The following is a 22826-nucleotide window of genomic DNA, read 5'->3' on the forward strand; positions in this document are numbered from 1 at the left end:
GCATTGGAGAACGTAAACGAGTTCACCCATGTCTGCTCTAGGTTCCTTGCTCTGATACCAATTTCCAGAATTGAACTCTTATGAAAAGAACTAAATGTATGTTTGGATTTACCAGATACCTGCAGAAGACAGGGCTTCTCTCTGGGAAATCAAAACTCACAGTCTAAATGTTGGAAGTTAGCTTCTTGAAATTATTCTGTAAGTAGTCCCTATTAAAGATAGGACGTTCCTTTGTCTCATGTACTGGTCTAAAAAAGTAAAATAAAATCCCAGGAGGACAGGGATAGAGTGTGCAGATGTGTGTTACACAATTATAAAAAATGTATGCAAAGTTAACTGCTTATATCTGTAGTTAAAACGTGTTGATAAAGCTACTTATCTTAAAAAAAATTAGCTGTATGAATACTAACCAGTATTAGATTCCTCCCATGTATCATGTGTTCTTGTACTTTTTCTATTCTTGTTTGCCATTTGCCATGTTACGGGGCTCTGAGCAGTATCTGCGGGTATGGGCTCATATGGTGGAGTTATAATAGATTTCTCAGGAAGTTTCCCCTGAGCTATTTAGGCTAAACTTCCTAGTACTTAATCTCATCCCAGTACTTTTAGATAAATCTACCCTTGTATAACCTTTCTGCTCCAATTACTTTAGAGGATGGAAATAATGTTGCTGAGCAAAACTGCAGTTATCTCTTCCTAGTGGGCAATCATTAAAAAAACAACAACAACAAAACAAAACAAAAAACCCAACCAACCACAAAAAAGAACCAAAAACACAAAAAACCCAAACCAAAACTGAATATATGATAGACAAATCAGGAGGACTTCAGAAAAGGCATGATATTTTCTTTTTTTCTTCACTTACAGATTAATTATGGTTTTTTAATTTTCTTCATATCATCATATCCTTTCCTTCAGTCTCCTAAGTATCCCTGCTTTCTAGAAACTGCAGTAACTTAGTGGTTTTTCTTGACTTGCCTAATGCATTGAGGTCACAAGGCAGTTAAACAAGAGCACTAAAGCTAACCTTTCTTCCTGGTATTTCTTGAGTTGTTACCTTTGGCCATATTTGGGAATGCATCAGTGAAAAGTCTTGATAGCTAGGCAAATTTGAGTCTTGTAAATTTCTGTAAGACTATCAAACGTATTTTTTTTTTTATTTGTTGCCTTGTGCCGTGTATTTTTTTTTCACGGAATTAGGTAATTACATTGAAGATATGGTCTTAGTCTGGGATGCATTCTTCATAAAGAAAATACTTCGTGTTCGGAAGTTTCAATAGTTTCAGTACCTAGTTAGTTAAAATTTTATATGCTTTTTTTATGTTCATGATTGACTTTTTCTGAAACCTAGAATCAGTCAGACTTGTCAGATGAAGAGCTGAATGATGATCTTCTGCAAAGTGACAATGAAGAGGAACAAGAATTTCGGTATCTCTTTTCTAAGTCTTGTGTTTTGAATAACTCTAAGCTGTTAATGACTACTGCTACTGATAACTAGTAACTACTAAACTGAAGTTATTGGTATGTACTTAAAATAGTTTTGCTTTTTACCTAGCCAGCTACTTAATGATGTGTATATAATGTGTTCACTAGCATTGTTAGCACTTCAGTAAAACGGTTTTTTGTTTATCTGAATCTAAGAAATTTAACTTAAATCTTGACAAAACCTTGTAAAGAGGAAACTCTGTCATCCCCTGTGCACTTACAGAGCTCTTGTTTGGAGCCTTCTTGGTATTGTTGTAGGCTTCCTCTTCTGCCATCTTGCTTTTAAAAATACATCTTAACTCCTGAAACCCTGACAAGGGGAGCTTCATAGTTTAAGGTTTGATTTGTGGCTTAAATATTTTTATACAATTACACAGCAGAAACTTTTGTACAGGGTTTATAGGGTTGAGCAAGTGCTTCCGTGGGAGTTTCCTGAGGTTCCTGCCCTGTGAATACCCTGTGGTGATACAGTTCCACAACTGAATTATTGACGTTGCAAGTCAAAATGAGTCTCTTGACGCTTTTACTTTTCATGCTGGGCTGAAAGGGGAAGGAACATGCTTGTGATGCAGCAATGATGCAGTGCCACTGCTGCTTTTAATGGCCTCTGTGTTTTGCCAGCTTTTCCTTGTTGCATGCTATGCAGGCATGTCATCTGAAGGGGTGTAAAAATATATATATGTATGTATAACATGTACGTGTATGTTGTTTTGAGATCTCTGTTCTATCCTTGGCTGGAATTAGGATAAGGAGTCCTGTCCCTGTGTTGGATTGATGAGGGTGTGGTGAAATACCTCAGACCATCAATCGCTGCATTGGCTGCTGTTTTCCTCCCTGCAAGGGTGAGGACTGTACTGTTCCCTTCAAAATGGGGAATCCCAGTTACAGTCCTTGCTGTTTCTTCTCTGGATTTCCTCCTTGTGAGCCCTGGGCAGCAGGGATGGCACAAGGGATGAAAAAGTATCTAAAGTGTGATAGTATTGCTCGGTGGAAGCAGGTTTCTGTAGACAAATCTTGCATTTTTAGCAGTTTTATTGAGAGGGAGTGTTGCTCCACTCCGTTACGCTTTTCCTCTGTTTCCAGTCAAACTCATTTATGCTCTATAGTTCGGGGGATAATGGTAGTCCTGCGTAATGTCTTCATTTTTGTGTTAAATCTTCTCTGTCTTACAGATGCAAATAGCTCAAAGCTGCCTGGATCTTTTTCCCCCAAACTTATGAAAATAGTTAATAACAGGAATGTAATAATAATAAAAAATAATCTGTTTTCCTTGTACCTGGAGCCCTCAAATCAAAAAGAGCTTTTTCCCTCCCTGCTTTTCTAACTAGTCTGCGGTTGGTTAGTCGCTTTTGTGTTGATGGCACTAGCTATTGTAAACAGTAAATTCTGAGTTTTGCTTTTCCTCCAGATTATAAACTTGCCAGTTTTTGTATTGATTGCGTTTTTTTAGTGTCTGTGCCAGTGGTATTACTAAGTTAGAATAAATCTTAGACATTTAGATGACAGTTCTTGACTTACATATTTTACAATATTTTAAGTAGAACATTAAGACTTTCATAAAAAGGTAAGTTTGAATTCAAGATAATCAAGAAGGAACAATATTAATACGCTGAATAAAAAATAGTTTACTAGCTGATTCTGAAATATCAGGAAAACAGATGCAGTTATTGTAATTTTGTGTATTTTCTTTGTTAGTCTTTGAATTAAAATTGAATCCAGTCTGCTTTGGTTACCAAGCAGGACTTTTGCCAGTTTGACCTGCTAAACCATCTGGTTGGTTTGATTCCCATGGTCAAATAGCCTGCAGCTGGTGATAAGCTGCAGTACAGTATGCATTATGAGAATATGGCATGGAATCAAATAGTGTGAGAGGTATAATTTTGTCCACCAACTTAGAGAATCTCTATTTGTTGGCTTTGTTTTGCTGAATCTTTGAGTAGCTGACTGTTACGCTTCAACCTCTGAATTTTTTTCCCCCTATACCATAGTTCTCAAGGTGTCACAGTTAGCCTCAATGCTACATCTGGCATACTTACATCATATGAACTCTCTGAGACCATGAACGATCCATCGATAGAACATGAGTCTGAGTATGACCAAGGGGAAGATGAAATTGTTTATGGCAGATCTGAGGCACCTGAAGTATATGCCTCAGAGTATGCAGAGGAAGGACACTATGAAGGCAATGATCCTGAACTGACAGAAGACCAAATAGAATATGGGGAAGAGCCTGGAGAAGATGATGAAGTGCTAGACCTTGAAATCAATGAACCCCTAGATGAATTTCCTGTGAGTTTCTTTCTATTGTATCTTCAAAGATAACACTGCTTCACGTGCATAGGGTTTCAGACTGATCTGAAATCTGTTTACCTCCCTAGGGAGGAGGGGAAATTAGACCTATTATCACTGTCTGCCAGTTTCTTTATCTAGGCTGTGACAAAGTTTGTGTTGACAGCTTGTTTGGCGGTAGGTAATGCTCCTTTGTCATGCTGGAAGGCAGTTGAGAATCATGACCTTGAGGATTGTATCCTTAAGGAAGAAAACAGCTTTGTGTGGTGGAGATACGCTGCCAATTGTTAGAAGTACTTAATGCAAAAGCTTTTATCCAGGCTTTAGACAAGATCTGATAAAGTCCTTCGAAGGTGAAAAGATTATTGACCTGCTAAAGACATCTTTAAGGTGCTAATATCCCAAAGTGATTGATGTCCTGCTCGTTCATCCTTTTTGTAACTGAGAACTGTCTAAACCTGAATAAAGAGATTGGAGGTTAGTTTGGAAAATGTCACCTGCATAATTCAATATAATTTGAGCATATTAGAGAACATGCACTGGCTTTAATTGCTAGTGAAATGATTTAACCTAAATTAAAACAGTATGTGATCAATGAGATGTTTTAAAATACAAGTAAAGGTACTTAGGAAAGGTTTTGTTCTCATTTTTTGTTCATCTTTGTTCAGAATTGAATCCATTCATGTGTAAGCACTTGCAGAATGTTTTAAGAATGTTTGTAACCTAGATGGGTAAAATCTGATGTTAATGTGTATATGTTGTAGGTGCCTATTTCCTTTGGTAAGAAAGTACTGCAGTGTTTGCTTCATGAAGTTGTAATCAAAGGATGTAGGAGTACAGAAGTAGATGGGATTTTTATGATGACATTTCTGGGATCTGAATGAAAACTGCTTTGATTATGGTTTTGATAATACTGAAATTATTGTCTAGTTAAAAGCCCTGCTTGTTATACCTTTGTGGTGGGTTGACCCTGGCTGGATGCCAGGTGCCCACCAAAGCTACTCCATCATTCCCCTCTTCAGCTGAGCAGGGGAGAGAAAATATAACAAAAGGCTTGTGGGTTGAGATGAGGACAAGGAGAGATCGCTCATCAATTACTGTCATGGGCAAAACAGACTTGACTTGGGGAAATTAGTTTATTACCAATCAAATCAGACTAGGGTAACGAGAAATTAACCCAAATCTTAAAATCACCTTCTTCTCACCCCTCCCTTCCCAGGCTTAACTTTGCTCATGAATTCTCTACCTCACTCCTATCTCCAGGTGCAGTTGCACAGTTTTGGCTGTGGTTCCCCCCCCTTCTTAAATACATCATCCCAGAGGCGCTACCGCTGTCACTGATGGGCTCGGCCTTGGCCAGTGGTTGGTCCATCTCGGAGCCGGCTCACATTGGCTCTGTCGGACATGGGGGAGCTTCTAGCAGCTTCTCACAGAAGCCACCCCTGCAGCCCCGCCACTACCAAACCCTTGCCATGCAAACCCAATAGAGCCTTATGATATGTCACTTACAATTGACAGTTCTGATAGATAATAATGCTTTTCTTCCAGTTCTGGAAACGGTAACAATGCATACAGACCCCACCTCTTAACAGGTGCGATTCTGTAAAGTTGGCCTGTGTCTTTTCACCTTCTTCTGTTATTGTATCAGGATGAAGATTACATGCAATCATATAATGAGCAAGGAATGGAAGAACAAGAAGAATATACAGCTGATGAGGAGCTGGAAGAATCCCAGACAATAACAAATGAATCGGAAGAGGTATGTCGTGAATTGAAGGGAAACTTAAAATAACTGATTGTTTCAGAATTTGAATTTGTAGAATTGTCCATATTGCTGGATAAGAACTGGTGCAGCTTCACCAGTGTTGAATTATTGGTGGTATTACTCTTTGTATAAGATGAATTGTGATAGCATCTGTATTTTCAGATATATCAGATACGCTCTTCTCCTTGAAATGAAGATCATAAGGGAGAGCTCACAATGTCCATATTGAATCTTAACTTCAACACTAGAAACTTCAGGGACCTTTTTGGGTAGGAGAATGATAGTAATACTGCATGCTGTCTGTTAAATTGCTGATAGCTATGGTGCCTCACTTTCCAGATGGATAATTTCCTACTGATAAATATACAGAATCAGAATGGTGAGGGTTGGAAGGGACCTCTGGAGATCATCTCATCCAACCCCCCTGCTTGAGCAGGCACACCTAGAGCAGGGGGCACAGGACCGTGTCCAGGTGGGGTTTGAATGTTTCCAGGGAAGGGACTCCACAGCTTCCCTGGGCAGCCTGTGCCCCTGCTCTGGCACCTGCACAGGAAAGAAGTGTTTTCTCATATTGAGGTGGAACGTTCTGTGTTCCAGCTTGTGCCCATTGCACCTTGGCCTGTCGTTGGGGACTATTGAAAAGAGCCTGGTCCCATCATCCTGACACCCACCCTTCAGATATTTATAGGCATTGATGAAATCCCCCCATAGTCTTCTCTTCTCCAGGCTAAAAAAAATCCAGGGCCTTTCCTCATAAGGGAGATGCTCCAGTCCCCTGATCATCTTGGTAGCTCTCGGCTGGACTTGCTCAAGCAGTTCCACATCCTTCTTAAACTGGTGGGCCCAAAACTGGACACAGGACTCCAAATGTGGTCTCGCTACGGCAGTGCAGAGGGGGAGGATAACCTCCCTTGACCTGCTGGGCACGCTTCTTCTATAATGCACCCCAGGATATTGTTGGCCTTCTTGGCCCCAAGGGCACAGTGCTGACAATGGTAACCTTGCTGCCCACCAGCACTGCCAGGTCCTTCTCAGCAGAGCCATTTTCCCGTAGTTCAGCCCCCAGCCTGTGCTGGTGCATGGGGTTGTTCCTCCCCAGGGGCAGGACCTTGCACTTGCTCTTGTTGAATTTCATGAGGTTCCCCTTGGCCCAGCTCTCCAGCCTGTCCAGGTCTCGTTGGGTGGCAGCACAGCCTTGTGGTGTATCAGCCACTCCTCCCAGCTTGGTATCGTCACTGAACTTGCTGAGGGTACACTCTGTCCCTTCATCCAGGTCATTGATGACTATGTTGAACAGGACTGGACCCAGCACAAACTCCTCGGGAACACCACTAGTGACAGGCCTCCATCCAGACTCTACTCCATTGGTCACGACCCTTGTTGAGCCAGTTCTCTGTCCACCTCACTGTCCTCTCATCCAACCCACACTTCCTTAGCTTGTCTATGAGGATGTTATGGGAGACAGTGTCAAATGCCTTACTGAAGTCAAGGTAGACAACATCCACTGCTCTCCCTTTGTCGACCCAGCCAGTCATGCCACCATAGAAGGCTGTTGCTGTTGGGAGTGCAGATACAGGTTCTCAGGTATCCCACTTTGAGGAGGACCGTGAGCATGGAAGGTTCTGTATGCTAGAAAGGCAAAGGTCAGATTATTTGTTGTTTTGAAAGAAGCTGTTCTGAGACTGAAATTCCTGTGAAGTTATCTTAATTCTTCGATTAGGAAAAAGGATGAGTTCCTTCATTTGCAAGAAGAAACCTTATGCCAAAAACTGTCAAGTATACATTTGCTGGTAATAGCCTGGAACAGTGGTATCATACCTGTTATTAATTTGCAGCAAGTTTTTGATGTGGGATTTTTTTCCTTTCCCCACTAGCAATCTGCTTTAATTTTACTTTTATTCCAGTTCTTAATTAAATAGGATTGAATGGATTACCTGCTGAGAAGTGTAGTCAGAGTGTGTTCCCTCTTTGGAGCTTTAACTCATCAGGAAATTAATTCCTCAAAGACACAGCAGTGTTCTTCTATGAAGTTCTAACAAATAGGTGTGCTGTGATGCTCTCTAGTTGTATCAAACTTGTTATAACAAAACAACATTCTTTGATAAGTTGAGAGATGCATTGAAAGGGGCCACCTGCATTGTTCAGTCTTCGCTGTTGCAAGCATGATATCTTACACAAAATATACCTTAAGTGTAGTTAATTTCCTAAGTATTAAATCTACCCTTCCAAAGAAATGTGAAACACTTCAACACTCTCTGTTCATTCACTGGATTATGTACACTTTCCTTCTGGTGTTCGAAAAGCAACCTGACGCATTTGTGCTATCTGTAGCCGTAGTCTGTATGGGATGATGAAAGGACTGCACATCATGTAAAATTAAGTACGTAGCTGGGATTCACTGTCAAATTTACTGCTTTGAAAAGCACAGTTTAATTTTTAGGGTGTGAACTAGTGAGAGTTCTTTAATAATCATGTTGCCTCAATTTGTGCAATTCAGAATTAAATTCCTTTCATTCAAAAGATCACATTAATGCAAGTTTTTAATTGGTTTTGTTAACAGAGCTTCTAGAGAATTTGTTCATGTAATGTGAACGTTTTGGCCACATCTTTATTCAATTAATCTTCATTCTGGTTTTATTCTGATGGCTTTAGATTGCCGCAGGTTTGTTTCCAAAATAGTACTATCTTTTTATTCCTTTATTATTTCATATGTAGCTTATTTACATTTGTCTGTAGACTCACAATTGCGCTCTCCAAATGAGAATACCACCAAAAGCGATAACCTTTGTAGAGTATGCACTTCTGTTTATTACATGGTTAGATGCATGCCTCCAGCTCTGAATAATTTTGTTCTTTATTTGAGTGTTATATCTCATAACATTCACTGCTTGTAAACAAGGGTAATTGTTGGCATTCTCCTGTAGAAAATGCAACACAAGAATGGAGTTGTAATAGATATGGTACAAATAAATAGCATTATTATTTCTTGATTGGAAGTTGACATCCGAATCACTGAGAGTGAGCTGACAGAACTGTTTGGTAGTGTTGTATTTTAAGCAGTTTCCACATTAAAAGCAAATAAAGCCTCTTATTATGTTGCATGAAGAAATTTTGTAGACCAAGAGAAAAGCTGGCTGGCTGGGGAATTGGAGCATGATGGGGGAAACTGGTGAATAAGGGAAGTGAGAGACCTGTTAAGAGTGGTACTGCTCAGTTGGGAGATGTGAGGAAGAGGCAGGAACAGTTTGTGTCCTTGGCCAGATCAGATTCAAGGCACACTTTTTCACTTGATATTTCATTTGAAACAGTGCTTAGAATGTGGATTTTGAATAAATAATGCTCTTTGTGGTGCTACCTTGAAAAATGTACCAATGCTTCAGGAAATGTTTTTTGCCGTCCGAAGGTACAAAGCAAAAACCAATACCCAGAAATTTTAGCAGGAAATAGGTGTGGTAGAGCTGTCAGTTACATGAGTTATCATGTCCTAAATATTTTTAGAGTAGTAATATTACTAATTATTTCTACAAAATGTTCATAAAAATGTAACCTCCTAAAATTAGAATTACTAATTTCTTTGTTTTATATTGGAACGAATCTCCTGTGAAGTCTGTGGTGGGGGTTTCTCAGTGCATAAATTTAAATCATGTCTTGGATTATGCTGAAAAGAAGCGATGAGGACTTAGGAAAGTGATTAAAAGAGTGCAAATCAGAACAGCCAAGTTTTTAAACATATTTAGAAGCTCTTAGATTTGTGTTTTTATTCCCTTTTTTCATCTTTGAAGTGGAGGTGCCCTTGGAATAGGTGTAACATCCTTTTATCTGCTCTATTATTTCTTGATTCCTTAGGATTGAGCAATTGCTGCTGCTTCAGTGTTAGCCTCTGGTAGAAGTCTCCACTGCTTATTTTCTAGCTAGTTAACAAAAGGTCTTTTTTTTTTTCACCTTCATAATGTTTCACATGGAAGGGATCTGATTTAGCTTTTACAGTGCTTACCTGTTCTGTACATCTTAGCACCCTCAGGCACAGAGCTCTCCAGAACACTTGACAATCCTGTGTTTAGGAGGATCCTGTGCTAAAGTCAGTGTTTATCAAGCTGAATGGTGTTTTCTCCTGCTTTCCTTGGGCTACGTCTGTTATCAGTCCTGCAACTCTGTGGCAGGGTGTTCGGAGCAGGAGCACTTCGTATTGCTCCGTAGCCGATCATAACCCAGCGTGGGGAGTTCTGGTCAGTGACTGGGATTTATGGCATAATTATTTAATGAGGATGGCAGAAAACTCTGACCTTGTGATAGAAGAAAGGTCATTATTTTTCTTCATAAGGAAGAGTCAGTAAAGCTCTTTGATAGCTTTGTGCAAGGTGTCATAATGGGAAATGTTAAGCTCCCTTTGAGGAGAGCTCTAAGAAGCCTTGGCTGGCTAGGCCAGTCAGGTGACCTCAAGTGGCTGTTCAAGGACTGTTTATGTATATTCAAAGTTATTCATGATTAGCAAGTATTAAATAGAATCCTGTAAGTACTAGTGTGTATTAATTCTGTCTGGACTTGTGTCTTTTCCTATATAAATTTCTGCTGAAACGTAGAGTCCATTTGTATACTGTAATCTTGGCAAAACAGCACATCCTGTTAGGCTGGAAGTTGGAACAATGATCTAAAGTCTTGCATGCTACAGCGATTGAATAAATTGCAGGGTAAGGGTGTATGCTCCTACACAGCTCAGATAACCTTTCCTGGAGCTATATGTAGAGAACATACAGTTGGCTCAGGTGTATTTGTGTCTCCATCACAATTAATATAAATCTTTCAATAATACATGTAACCAGACTTGGACATGGGTCAGTTAGCATTCTCGAGTGCTGCCTTCGTGCCTGCTTTTTCAGTAGCTCCTTTGATATTTTTTTTGTCTTTGATATTTGTTTGTTAATAGGTGGCATGAGCGTTATGCTGGTGATTATTAAAGTGAGTTAGACCCAGAAAGCTACAGAATTGGTATAAGTGGGTAAGAATAGAGTAGTGCTGGTCTAAAAAAGTTTGATAAATTGATTTTATTGTTGCACAGGAAAGTAGTTGTAGTCTGGTACAACTTGCCTTTTTTTTTTTTTAAAGAATGGATATGGTTTTTTTTCCCCAGAATGAAGTGTTATCAAAAGGTAACAGTTTCCGCACATATTTTTGTAGCATTTCATTAAAGCATTGCAAAATTTTTCAGGACAGCGCAGGCTGCATTAACCATTCTAGTCCTGATTCTGCAGTCTGAGCCACATGTAGAGCCTTGTGCAAGTAAGTTTTGCACTCACTGATGAGATTACGTGACTAAGACCAGTCTTTGATGAATAAAAACCTGGAATTCCAGTGTAGCTTTTCAGAGGCATGGACGTAGAGAGTGGATGTGTCTGGGATTTATGCTCTAAAGTAGAGCAGGAGGCTCGGTGTTGTGAGAGAGCATGTCTCGCAAAACAGCCACTCCAGTTCTGACTTCCAAATCCTGATCCTGAAGGGAAAGTTTTTAAAGACATCATTGGGTCAGTATGGTTATGGGATTTATGATATTTAAAAACATAGGTTTGATAGAGAGATTGCTATTCTTCCCTCTCTTGAGAGTCTCTCTTTTGAAAGTAAAATGCTAACCCTGTCTCTCGGTTGGTTTTGTTTGTTTTTTATTAAACCATGTTAGCATCTCTTTGCTAACATCCCCCCTCTGTTCCATGAGCCTCAGCTGCCTGTCCTCAGAGGTGCTTTGATTAACATGGTAATGTTAATCAGACCAGTTGTGCTCAATTTGGATTTGCTTTTGAGGTTTGGATTTCTTTCAGTCTTGAAAGATTTTTTTTTTTTTTGGCCTGCTGTCCTGTCTGATGTTTGTAGCTGCATTTTTTTTTTAATATGATAAAGGCATCATATAAAAGTAAATATATTTTTAAAATATAAGCCGTAAACCTTTCTGTAAACTTCAGCTATTCTCTTAGCTGTATCTTAAAGCATTTTTATGAGGTCAGGAACTGTAGTGCTTGAATGTTTGACTGGAATGGATAAAAACATTCTGAGATAAGGAGATGATAAAATGAAAATAACTTGAGATCAGTAGCCCATTAAAGCCCCCTAACTAAGTATACAGATTGTTTATTCACCAGGCCAAAGCTGGAGAAGCTCTGAGCTGGAGTTCATATGGTGTCCTGTCTTTTAAAGTAGAAACTGTCTTGCCAGATCCTGTCACTGATCTTGCTTCCCATGTTTCTTTTTGATTTTGGATGAAGTCAGGCTCCTCGATAAGGAAATTTACAATCCCTTGCACTATTCTGCCATTAATTCTTATTCTTGATCTTTGACTTAGTATCTGTCCACCTGACAGACACTTGCTGTGCCTTTTTCATATAAATTACTGCACCAATGTGGTTAATTACAAGATTAAACTGCTCTTGTTATATTTCACCCATTTTTAACTGTCCTCAAGCAACATAAGTTAAGATGTATTTAGTGGCTTTGCAAAGAATTAAAATGCATGTGCAGGCTCTAAGAAATGAGCAAGTAGGTTTGTATAAGAAATAACCAAATACACAGTAAACAAATATTTTATGGAAAATAGTACTATATTAAAACACTTCTGATTTTTAACTCTAGAAAACAAATATAACTTGTGTAACATTCTGAACATTAATTTTATCATGCCAGCACAGGAATATGAAATTGATTTTTATTGATTTTTTAATTTTTTTTTTTCAATTTGAGGGAGAGTGATCCATTTTCATTTGGGACATTGTTTCATCTGAATAAATGTTCTCTGTTATAGAGAGAACTAGAAAGTAAATAATGACAAGTGAGTGCCATTCCAATATATAGATTAAGTATATCCAAATTTCATCCTATCCCGTTCTCCATTCTCTTAGTTCCTGAATTAAAACTGGAGAGTGTTCATTGAGTAGAAAAAGACAAGTACAGATATACATACGTAGAGGAACAAAATTGAGATGTAAGGTTACTTGGGGATTTTTGGTAGTTTTTGGTTTTTTAACAACATGCTACTGACAGATGTTAACAAATAAAAAAAAATATTTAATTAGATGTTTGTTCTACTTAAATCTGGTAGTATCCCAGGTTTGCGAAAGTAGCTACGAATCAGATGGTAGTTCTAACTGGAGTTTCCATATTCCCTTAAATATTGCAGCAAAATGCGTTTTCTCAATAGATTTTACTATATAATTCACATCTTTATATTTTTTAAAAATTCACCAAGCTCTTAAATGTTCACTGAGTTATGTGTGAGTTTAATGTATAATGCCAGCAAAATTTGTACAATGGGACCTTTAAAGAAAGCTTTGTCTTTTTGACACTCACTGATCACAAGAAAGTAGATTATTTTCAGTTTGCGTGTCCTCTGTATTTTGTGATTCAGGCAGCTATTGAATCTCTGGAACTTCAAGAAGAAACAAAAGAAGAATCTGATGAAGAGGAGGATGATGATGAAGAGTCTGGACGATTACGTTTCAAAACTGAACGGAAAGAAGGAACGATAATTAGGCTCTCAGATGTGACAAGAGAAAGGAGAAACATTCCAGAAACTTTGGGTGAGGTTTTGTGGCAATGGACTGTTTTGAAGAGCTATTAAAAAAGAAAGTAAAATGCAGGCTTGCCAAAACTTTTAGAAAATAGTAATGGCAAAAGACAGAACAGTCATCTTCTGGCTTATATCCAAGTTGTCCAAAGTCATATGTAGGCTGTTGTAGCATGCGTAGGGTCTGTCTCCTTGGGAATAATGTTTAAGCATATCATGTTTTGAAAACCAGCACAATGTTTGTTCACTGAGACTTGTGATGTCTGTAAAAGCTTTCCTGTTTTCAAGCAGCAGCTGTTTGATCTGTGCTTCACTATGTACTGTGGTGGAATACATTTTAAGGAATTTCTTTGGACTTCCATCCTTGGAAGATTTTTCAGTTGATAACACGAATCTTATTACTTGTGTTCTGCTGTGAAATACCTGCACGTTTGCTCTTTTGCCCCATGAACATAAGCATGCTGTGAATCTGTTGTGTGCCTGCTATTGGATTGGCCTAGAGAAGTTGTAACTTGCTGGGAAGTGTGTTAGAAAAATACAGAAACCCTTGTTCTCTGGGTTCAGGTTCTCTAGCATGGAATGATCTGTATCTCTTACACCACCTTCTTGAATCTTTAGGCAGAGTCTAAAAGGGTACGTTTTCATTGTATTTGAGTAGCATAACACAAGTGTGGTTGTTGCTAGAACACTGCTCTGTGTAGCTAATTTGCCACTGCTAATGCAGAAGTAGTGGTAGATTTGCAACTTTCTTGCAGCTGCTCTCTTTTAGTCTATAAATAAAATCTCATTGCCTTATGGTTTTGAGAGTTAACATCAAGACCCCTTGTGTGTCCTGGCTACTCAAGTATCTGATACTGATGTTGTACCTGCACCACTGGGAATAACTATATTGCCTCTTCATGTCGGCCTTGTGATGGTGGTAATAATAAAAAGTCCGATTAGAAAGGTGATATTAGGGAAGTGGGCAGAAATGAAGTTTTGCTTTCAGAAAGATGTACCATTATCATAGTTTTGCTACTGAACCAAAATATCGATTCAAACAAGGGAGAAAAAGCCCTGATCTTTTGAGGAGAATCGAGATGTGCAACAAGAGGTGAACTGGTAATGAAGGCAAACTGTCAGATACTGTTGGCTAATTGTCAGATAGCACTGGGGGAAGATGTATTTTTTGATGATACTTCAAGTTTTGCCAGACTGAAGGGATGAGTTCTTTACACAGGGTTGCTTTAAGATGGGTGTCATGCAGTGTGAGCTTGGTAGCTGGGTGCTTCTGCATTCTTTCCAGATGAGTCTGTCTTCGGGACAACAGGGCATTTTTGAATTACATTCCCAGAGCACATACCTAGATTGCCAGAACTCGTCCTGATGAAATTTCCCTCTTACCTTAAAAGCCTTGCTTTGCAAAGGATGTTGTTTCTAAGGATCTTTCTGTTGACTTGCCTAGCCTCCTTATTCTTCAATTCAGTTTCAAGGAATTGGGATTTTACTATACCTGCAAAAATTGAGAAGCCTTAATTCCATAACAAAGGTATTGTGGCTAAGAGGACTTGTGAGCAGCAAGGAGTCAGCTGCAAAGGCTGAACCAGACTTTCACGATGGTATTCATGCGGGCCATGTTGTGCTGCGAGAGAGACATCAGTGCACGATTTGGAATCAAGATCTTTCTTATCTGTTGTTTGTATTTAGCAGATAGCTTGTACTTGCAATTTCAGGCAAAGCGTTTATTAAGGGCCTTTATTCAGCATTGTTTTAATAATCAGGAATTGATTCTGATTAGAATAAGACTGAAAGGGACCCTTTGGAGGCACAGAGCAGTCTATATGGGCAAGGGATATTTTAGCTGAGGTGCATTTCAAATGTGTTTCTACATACCGCATACAGGCCATATATTATTTATACAAAAGGTGCTGGTGGCTTTACAAAACAATATTTTTAGAATAAGAGTGCACTGGAATAGCTAAATTTCTGCACATAATTGCAAGGTCAATGACAATTGCATGCTGTTTTGGGTATCTGTGGATTTACTCTATAGTTTAATGTAAAGGCAAGACCAGCCAATGAGGAGAAAACGTGTAGTGGAGCTTGACTGTTAAAGGAACAGTGACTTGAAATTTGACTTATTTTTAAGTGTAATTTTAAGTGATTTGGGATGTAGCTCAGAGATACGACGAAAAGGTGATGCAAATGTGGATGAATCTATAAACTAAAAGAGCTTTTTTGGAAACTGGTGTTTGGCAAAAATACAGTCTTGCTGTTATGAAATGGTTTCTATTCATACTAGTTTTTCATGTTGATTTATGGATAAAGAGACCAAACGGTTAACCATGTGGTAGAAAGTTAAACAGCAAAAAGTACTTGTTGTTTGCGTATAAATATCTCTTTGCTTTTGAGATTATAGAGCAAATTTTTGCAGATGCTGCTGGTAGATTTGCAATGAAGTTTCATTTTTAAACATCTCCTTACTTTAAAATCTGAACATAGTTGAGAAAACACTTAAAGAGGAATTAACATTTCAGTTGAAGTTACAAATGTAATTTCCATCCTGTCACATTTTGGTGACCTTTTGTGACAGCTTGTCTCTATTGGAGGAGTGCATTCTTACTTGCTGATTAAAGATGTCATTTGAAACCATTTTATTACCAGCAATAGTGAAATTAATCTTGACACTTAGAGACACTAGAAAAATAATTGCTGATTCACTGCATTAACTGTGTGTGTGAGAACTGTACTGTCAAGATGAGAATCACTCTGTGCTGGTAAAATATGTAAAAATATAGAGTATTCTAATGAATGTAGCTGAGATCTTTCCTAAACATTTCTTTATCCAAGATAATATAAGTAGTGGTTTTGAAGAGTTTAAAGGAGAGGGGGTGTAGGACAGCTATGCAATTGATTTCTAGAGATACTGGGTTTAGCATCCTTGAGAAATATTTGACTTCTTTCAGTGCATGTAGTTGAAGTCTTCCCATGGTTGGAATGGTCATTACCTGTTAAGGAAAGTGAAGAAAACAGGCTTTGTTTGGCATCACAAAACTATTATCTCTGTACCGAATGTAAAAAACAAAAACAAACCTTGCACGTAGGCAGAGTTACTGGGTGTGGTGGTACTTTTGATTATGTCCTGCTGAGTTGGCTTATGTGCACTCTGATAACTAGTGGCTGAGATTTCAGACAAGACTAGCAAATTAAAATTAATTGTTTCACTGTTGTCCTGTTGCACTGTGTGCAGAAGCACATAGTGTGATTGGGTTGCAAGTCTGGATGATGGGGAGAAAAAAAGTTAAAACAAATGAGAATATTTGCTCTCTCAACTTAGATTGCACATATACGTAAAAGCATATGTATATTTTTTGAATAACTGTTCTGGAATGTTATTTACATTGTAAATCTCTTCATTATCCAGTATAATAGGGATTCTGGGATTCTCAAACCTGGGGGTTTGAAATGCCGTTGCTCTCAGGGAGCCACCCAAGACAGATGTAGCTGCAGAGACCTGTGCTCAGGGTTGGTGTAGGCAGGAGCCGGTGGCCGTGCGCTGCAGCATCCTGCACGCGCTCTCCGGGGGCATGGCAGCATCCAGCCTGGCTCCGTGTGTTTTGGTCACCAGGCACACGAGCTCTTAGCTGGGGAAGAGCAGTGGGCCTTTCATGTGAATACCTGGCTGTGCTTTGGAAGAGTCTAGGGAGGGAAAGAGGATGTCGTCTTCCCTGGCTTGTCACCTCTTTTCTAGTTATCAGTCTGATCTTGCTTTCAGGGAAGACAGGGACTATTTTCCTTGCTCCCTTCCCTGCAAAACTGTCTTCTACACTGTCTCCTCTCCTTGATCTCTGTATGTGTGGCACAATGCTCTCAAATTTGATAAATAACCCACCTAATAATTGAGCTGACTGTATGTTTTGCTGTGTGGTGATTGATAGGAGTATAAAGCACTTGAGGTGTTCATGAGTTTAGTTCACTGGATGAGCACTTTCGCAGTCTCTCTGATGCTCTGAACTTGCAGTTTTGTGTGTAAGCAAAAGTCTTCACAGGTAGGACACTTGCCTTCAGTGGCATGTTGTGGGGGAAGTATGCTTGATGTTGATGTAATCTTACCTTTTTATAAAATCAAATGGTTATATTGTACTTCTGTGGTCATAGATGTGGTATGATGTAATGATGCTTGCTGCAGTGCATTCAATGGGGGCGGGTTGTTTTGGTTGGGATATTTTTTCCAAGGTCAGTGTTACACACAGTTTCACTTCTCTGGCTGAAAACCTGAATATGTGGACTGTGCTTTTAAAGACACAGTGTTTGAAGTTTGAGAACTTCTATGTAAAGTGAGTAGGAAAACAATTTGTTAGTTTTCATTTTAAAGAGAGCAAAAAGTACCTGCACATTGAAGATCATCAGGACTGACTTTGCCCTGGATGCTCTCATCCCTTCCCCAGGCTTAATCAGCACAGCCCTCTGAAGTAATTTTGTTTGGGGCAGCCCATTCTTTCTTCTACAGCTGTTTCTATTCAGAGTCCTTCAATATGTGCTGAAGAGGCAGAGAGACTCAGACATGATCTGGCTTTGTAGGAAGCCTAGCTCTATAATCACGTTCATTAAGAATTGCTTTCCTCACATGTGACTTCTAATCTGTTCAGTAGGAAGTAACTTCTTGAATAAATATCAGTGGTAGGTACTTTTTGCAATGATTGAACTTTGCTTCCCAAGCTACCTTGCTGAGTTCAGGGCTGTAGTGTGGAAGATGTCAGAGAAATTGAGCTGCTTGTCCTATTCTTGGAAGGAAAAAAAAGGCTTTCCCAACCAGCAGCATGCCCAGGATGCCCTGCAGGATTTGAATCCTCTCTGGTTAAAGGGAGGGGAGCTGTTGCTTTGCAGTGTAATGGCACCATTTCTTCCCATAAGTGTATGGGAGCAAGTTGTCTCTTTCCTGCAGACCAACTGAAAGCCCATGTTAGCTCTTTGGTGCTTGCAAGCCTATGAAGAAACTGAACTTCAGGTGTGGATGGGAAGGAGGCTTGAAATCAGAGCTCTATTTTTTTCCCATTAAACCTTTTTCTTTCATCCCTGACAGCTAAAGATGGATAACAGGGTTGTTTTAGTCACATCTAATGCTCTTGATTGCTTTGGAAAAGAGTACATTTGTCTTAATTTTCCTCAGAAATCCATAGCGTGCACATTTAATACCATACTAAGACTTGAGGGAGTGTGATTCCTTGCCCCTTTCTAAGCACACTGAGATTTTCCTGATAAAGCCTGATTGTTTTGGGCTCTGTCAATCTCTTGAGACAGGTGCTAGGGCAAAGGTAGCATTTCATAAGAATACCTGGTGTGACTGTAAATTAACGCTTTATGCCACTTAATTGTGGTGTCAGAGAGGGGAGAGAAAAGGAGGTAGAGAATCTTGTCTTGTCACGAACATACAGAAATCAAATAGGAAACTATATAGCAGACCCTGAGCTTTAGGAGTCTGTCATGTTTGCTGTGTTCTTAGACAGTCACAAGTTCTAAACATTTTTTAATCAAAAAGCCCTGGCTTTCTGGAGGCGCTGAATACCTCTGAAAACTCAGACATGCAAATTTGGAGTCCTTGCAGCTCAGTCGTGCAGGTAGTTTTTGTAGCCAAGAACAACTGCCTCAGTGGGAATGCATAGCACTCGCCCTTTTCTGCCCTTCTCTCAATCGTCAACTTCAAAGACTAACTGAGATTACTTACGAAGATGTTTAAGGTGGTAGTTTAAGTAGCTTTGGCTACTAGACTTGCAATAAACTTTAATACTTTTATAATTGCTTTAGTTATGTGTTCTTGATGGAGGACATGTAGTGATGTGGAGATGTTGTAGTAGTATCCTGGCTGCCAAGTACAAACTATCTTTATTCTGATCTTCAGATATTGTAGCCATTATGTGTAGTATTAGCAAGTAAAACCACTTTGTCCTGAAAAGAGGTCCCTGTACCCAGTCTCCTTTAACAGCAGACTTTTTACATGGAAAAATTGAATTCTTGCACTAATTGCCATTTACATGAATTCAAAATATGTTTTAATTTGTCAGAATTGTGTTTCTTGTAGAATAGTTTAATTTTGCCCTGTTAGAGGCAGAAGTCAATTTTAGAGGTAACAAGGGATGTGACTGGCATGTGGCAAAACCCTCAGCTGCATGTTTAGGTTTAAATTTATCCCCTTTAAGTACTGAAACCTGGTGAGCGGCACTGCTCATACTGTCATGGTGTGCTTCCTGAAGTTTGTTGTAGACTTTCTCTGTATTTCCAAGTAATTTGATTACCTGAGCCTGTTACTGCATGGTTTTCTCCTAATGTTACCAGCACTGTCCCAGGTTTCAAGCAAATTTGGCAGTCTTCATTGAGTACTGTCTGTTCTCTGGTGTTTACCTGTGATGTGAGTTGAGTGGGTGTTATCAGTGGCCATGTATTTAATTTGAACTGAGCACAGATTTTGAAGTGTGTGCTCTCTAAGTGGAATTATCACTTGTAAAGTACAGTTGGTTCTTCAACCACACATACAATAGATAAAATATTAAGTAATTACGTACTGCAAAACACTTCAGCAACCATAAAGTCCTCCTTTGGAACAGGCCAATGTGTAAAAGAGTCTGTCAAACCTGTTTATATGGAGGACTCAACATATCCTTTACAGTAAAGTTTACTGGGGATTTCATTGTGCTGCCTGATATTTCTGCAGATCAAGATAACACTAATGTGAGAGGAGCCACAGCATCCTCTTACAGCGTAAAGCAAACTTGAAAAGCATTTTAAAAAAAACCCAAACCCAAACCTTTTCATTTATGCTTGTTTTGTCTACCTGCTGCTTTTCTTGACAGTACAACAGACCCAAGTATCCATGTGCTTTTTCCTTTTAAAGATGTCTTTAATGAAATGTTAACATGCCACCTAAAGGAGAACAAAGTGCCTGCAAATTCTGTTAGTTGCAGGGATGCTTCTATAGTTCTAGCAGTGGTGGTGTTTATTACATTTTCCATCTTTTCAGCATGGAGCTAAAATATTTTTTTTCTGTCTCTCTTAACAGAACTTTCTGCAGAAGCCAAAGCAGCACTACTTGAATTTGAAGAGAGGGAAAGGCAGCTTAAACAGGGACGGTATGGCTCAAGGAGAGGAGGGCGAAGAGGAGGCTCGGTTATGTGCCACGGAATGGGAGAACAAAGGAGAGACAATGATAGGGGAAGAATGAAGGATCACAGGCCTGCCCTGCTGCCAAACCAGCCATCGACAATGGTACCTTTTAATCCTTAGTATTCTTTGAACATACTTTCAGGAAATTATGGAGGAATGCATTTTAAATTGTGAATCTTTATAAAGGTGGAATATATATTCCAGTGTACACTTCTTGCTCTTTCAGGGCACTGTTAGGCAAGATGGGGTTTGCGTAATGTGGTGATTGTGAATTATGTGCTTAATCTTGTTACCAGCCTCAATTTGAGGAATGTCGAGGCCTCCAAATAAAAAGAGGATTTCAACTCATAAAACTCAGTCAGGCTTACCTACTGGTTTGCATAAGGTGGAGGAAAAAGTTAATTCCTCTGAGAAGTCCTCTGCATGCAACATGGAAACGTGTTCAGTCCCACATCATCAATAGTAATTCAGTTTAAAAAATATGATTCTTTAACATATTTCTTGGGTTTTGTCAAACTAATATTTTTGCTGATACTTTAAAGAAAATTCAAAAATACACCCAAACAAAAAAACCCAACAAACAAAACCACCACCAAGTGTGTGATCGAGAGGTAACCTATGCTTATTTTTAACTGCCATAAAATATACTGGAAGCTGAGATTGTAGAACAAAGCCTGTGTATGTCTTTGCAGGACAAGGTCATCTGTGTTAAACAAAGGGGATTTTTTCCAACAGCAGTAACTCTAGGTGCTGATCACTAGCAGGAGTCGGTGGATATCTCAGCGGCTGAGAGCCCTGCAGTAGAATATTTCATGCTTTTAAAACAGTGAAGGTGGAATATTTTTTTTTCTGTATTGCTGCAGTCTTTGCTAGTTATTTTAACCTTCAACGTTGTAAACATTGTGCTCATCACAATATCTTCTTATGCATACTCTGTAGCTGCTTTGCTTTATGTATATGGATGCTGAAAAAAATGATGTGTCACTTCTTTGTTACTAAAAGGTTGTCTGTTTGGGACTCGTCTTGCACTTCCATTTGGAAGTTACTGGGCTAGGACTGATACATAGTATCTGTGAGTTCAGAAGCAGAAGAATGTCTCTAAAGAGAGACGTTATAATTTTTTAATTATAATTGATTTTGGCCACTTGTGTTTGAGAGTGAGCAGCAAGAGACTTTCTTCTGTGTTTGAAAGGTACCCTTGAAAGGTATCTTTAAAGTAGTTTTTTCTTCAAGCAGTATGGATAGGTGGGCTGCACTGGTATTGTAAGAATCTAGCTTAATCTGTTTTGACTTTTACTGCTGTTAGGTCTGTTTTCTCAGAGAGGCTCTTCTGTACATGAGGCTAAAGCTAGTGGATTTGTTTCGATACTAGGACTCAGATTTCTAGTGATCATCACATATACCTTATTGCAGTTGATGACAGTTTCCAGTTGCATATGCAGAACCCTACATACAAAACTAGACAGTTTCACTGTTACAAATAAGTGAATGATTGTCTGCATTCCCTGTGTGTTTTCTTGCTCTCTGTCCTTTCCTTCACATGGATGTCTTCAATTGTTCCTTTGCTTTCCTGTGCTGATGGTTCTTAACAGTTCCAGTTGATGCTATGGTAAATTTGTTTTCTGTTCATATTTGGCCTTAATTGTTTTCCAAAGGTCTTGGTTTTGTGCTGGTTTATGTCAGAATATTTTAACTTTAAAGCCTATTGACTCTCTTCTTTTGTCTGACTTTAGACTCATTCACAGAGGTTAATTCCAACACACCAGCAACCTGTTAGGAGTCTGTTCCAGCAGCACCAACAGCAGCAGCAGCAACAACAGCAACAGCAACAACAGCAGCAGCAGCAGCAGCAGCAGCAGCAGCAACAGTTACAATCTTTGCTTCCTTTACAGCATCAGCATCATTCTTCTCCTCCTCCAGGGCTACATATGCCCCCTCAGATAGAAACGCCTAGAATAATGATGACTCCACCTCCAGTGACACCTCAGCAACCGAAGAACATACACATAAATCCGCATTTCAAGGGGACAGTAGTAACGCCTGTACAAGGTGAGCTTTCTGAACAGCTTCCCAGTCATGCAAGTGTGACTCATCTTATTCTTTGCCAGGGACGCAAAAATTTGTTTATCACTTCATGGAAATGTGCTTCAGGCTGATATTTCTTTCCTTAAGCTTGAAACAAATGTTTTGCCTAAAGTAAGACAATGTTGTTGGACTGTGGCCAGCTGACATAGTAAAGGCTTTTCAACTTCTTCATTGTCTCTCTTTGCTCTACCATAAAGCCTGCAAAGAGCAGTAAAAAGGGTAACTGAAGAGAGAATGTGATTTTTGAAGTAGCAAATGTCAGTTTTCAAAACTATGCAGGTACTGCAGTTTATAATTTCCCACATTTGAGCTTCAGCCAAGCATTCACAGAATGACCACCCACCTATTTCAGTGAGAGTACACTGAGGCACTCCTTGCACTGTAATGGCTCTGTGAAAGGTACCAGCTGCTATCCTACCTGACAAGATATATGCCCTCAGTTCTTTCAGTGCCGCGTTTGTGACTGATTCGCAGCCTGCAAGTACGCATTTTCTGTAACTTAACGCAAGCGGTCTTTGG

The 22826-nt window shown here is 39.3% G+C and overlaps 1 protein-coding gene across 10 annotated transcripts in view; it reads left to right on the top strand.

Moving 5' to 3' along the window:
* RBM33 (RNA binding motif protein 33) overlaps positions 1 to 22826 on the top strand; it is a 105507-nt gene that overhangs the window by 16613 nt on the left and 66068 nt on the right. For 8 of the 10 annotated variants that reach the window (XM_075082355.1, XM_075082356.1, XM_075082360.1 and 5 more), the window contains exons 4-9: positions 1352 to 1428; positions 3474 to 3774; positions 5423 to 5533; positions 12927 to 13098; positions 20119 to 20324; positions 21956 to 22271. In XM_075082355.1, coding sequence (XP_074938456.1) covers positions 1352 to 1428; positions 3474 to 3774; positions 5423 to 5533; positions 12927 to 13098; positions 20119 to 20324; positions 21956 to 22271 — 1183 coding nt within the window. The remainder of the gene's footprint in view (positions 1 to 1351; positions 1429 to 3473; positions 3775 to 5422; positions 5534 to 12926; positions 13099 to 20118; positions 20325 to 21955; positions 22272 to 22826) is intronic. The other 2 variants (XM_075082359.1, XM_075082365.1) reach the window with 1 other exon arrangement.

This window comes from Phalacrocorax aristotelis, chromosome 2 (assembly GCF_949628215.1).
Source record: "Phalacrocorax aristotelis chromosome 2, bGulAri2.1, whole genome shotgun sequence".
NCBI lineage: Eukaryota > Metazoa > Chordata > Aves > Suliformes > Phalacrocoracidae > Phalacrocorax > Phalacrocorax aristotelis.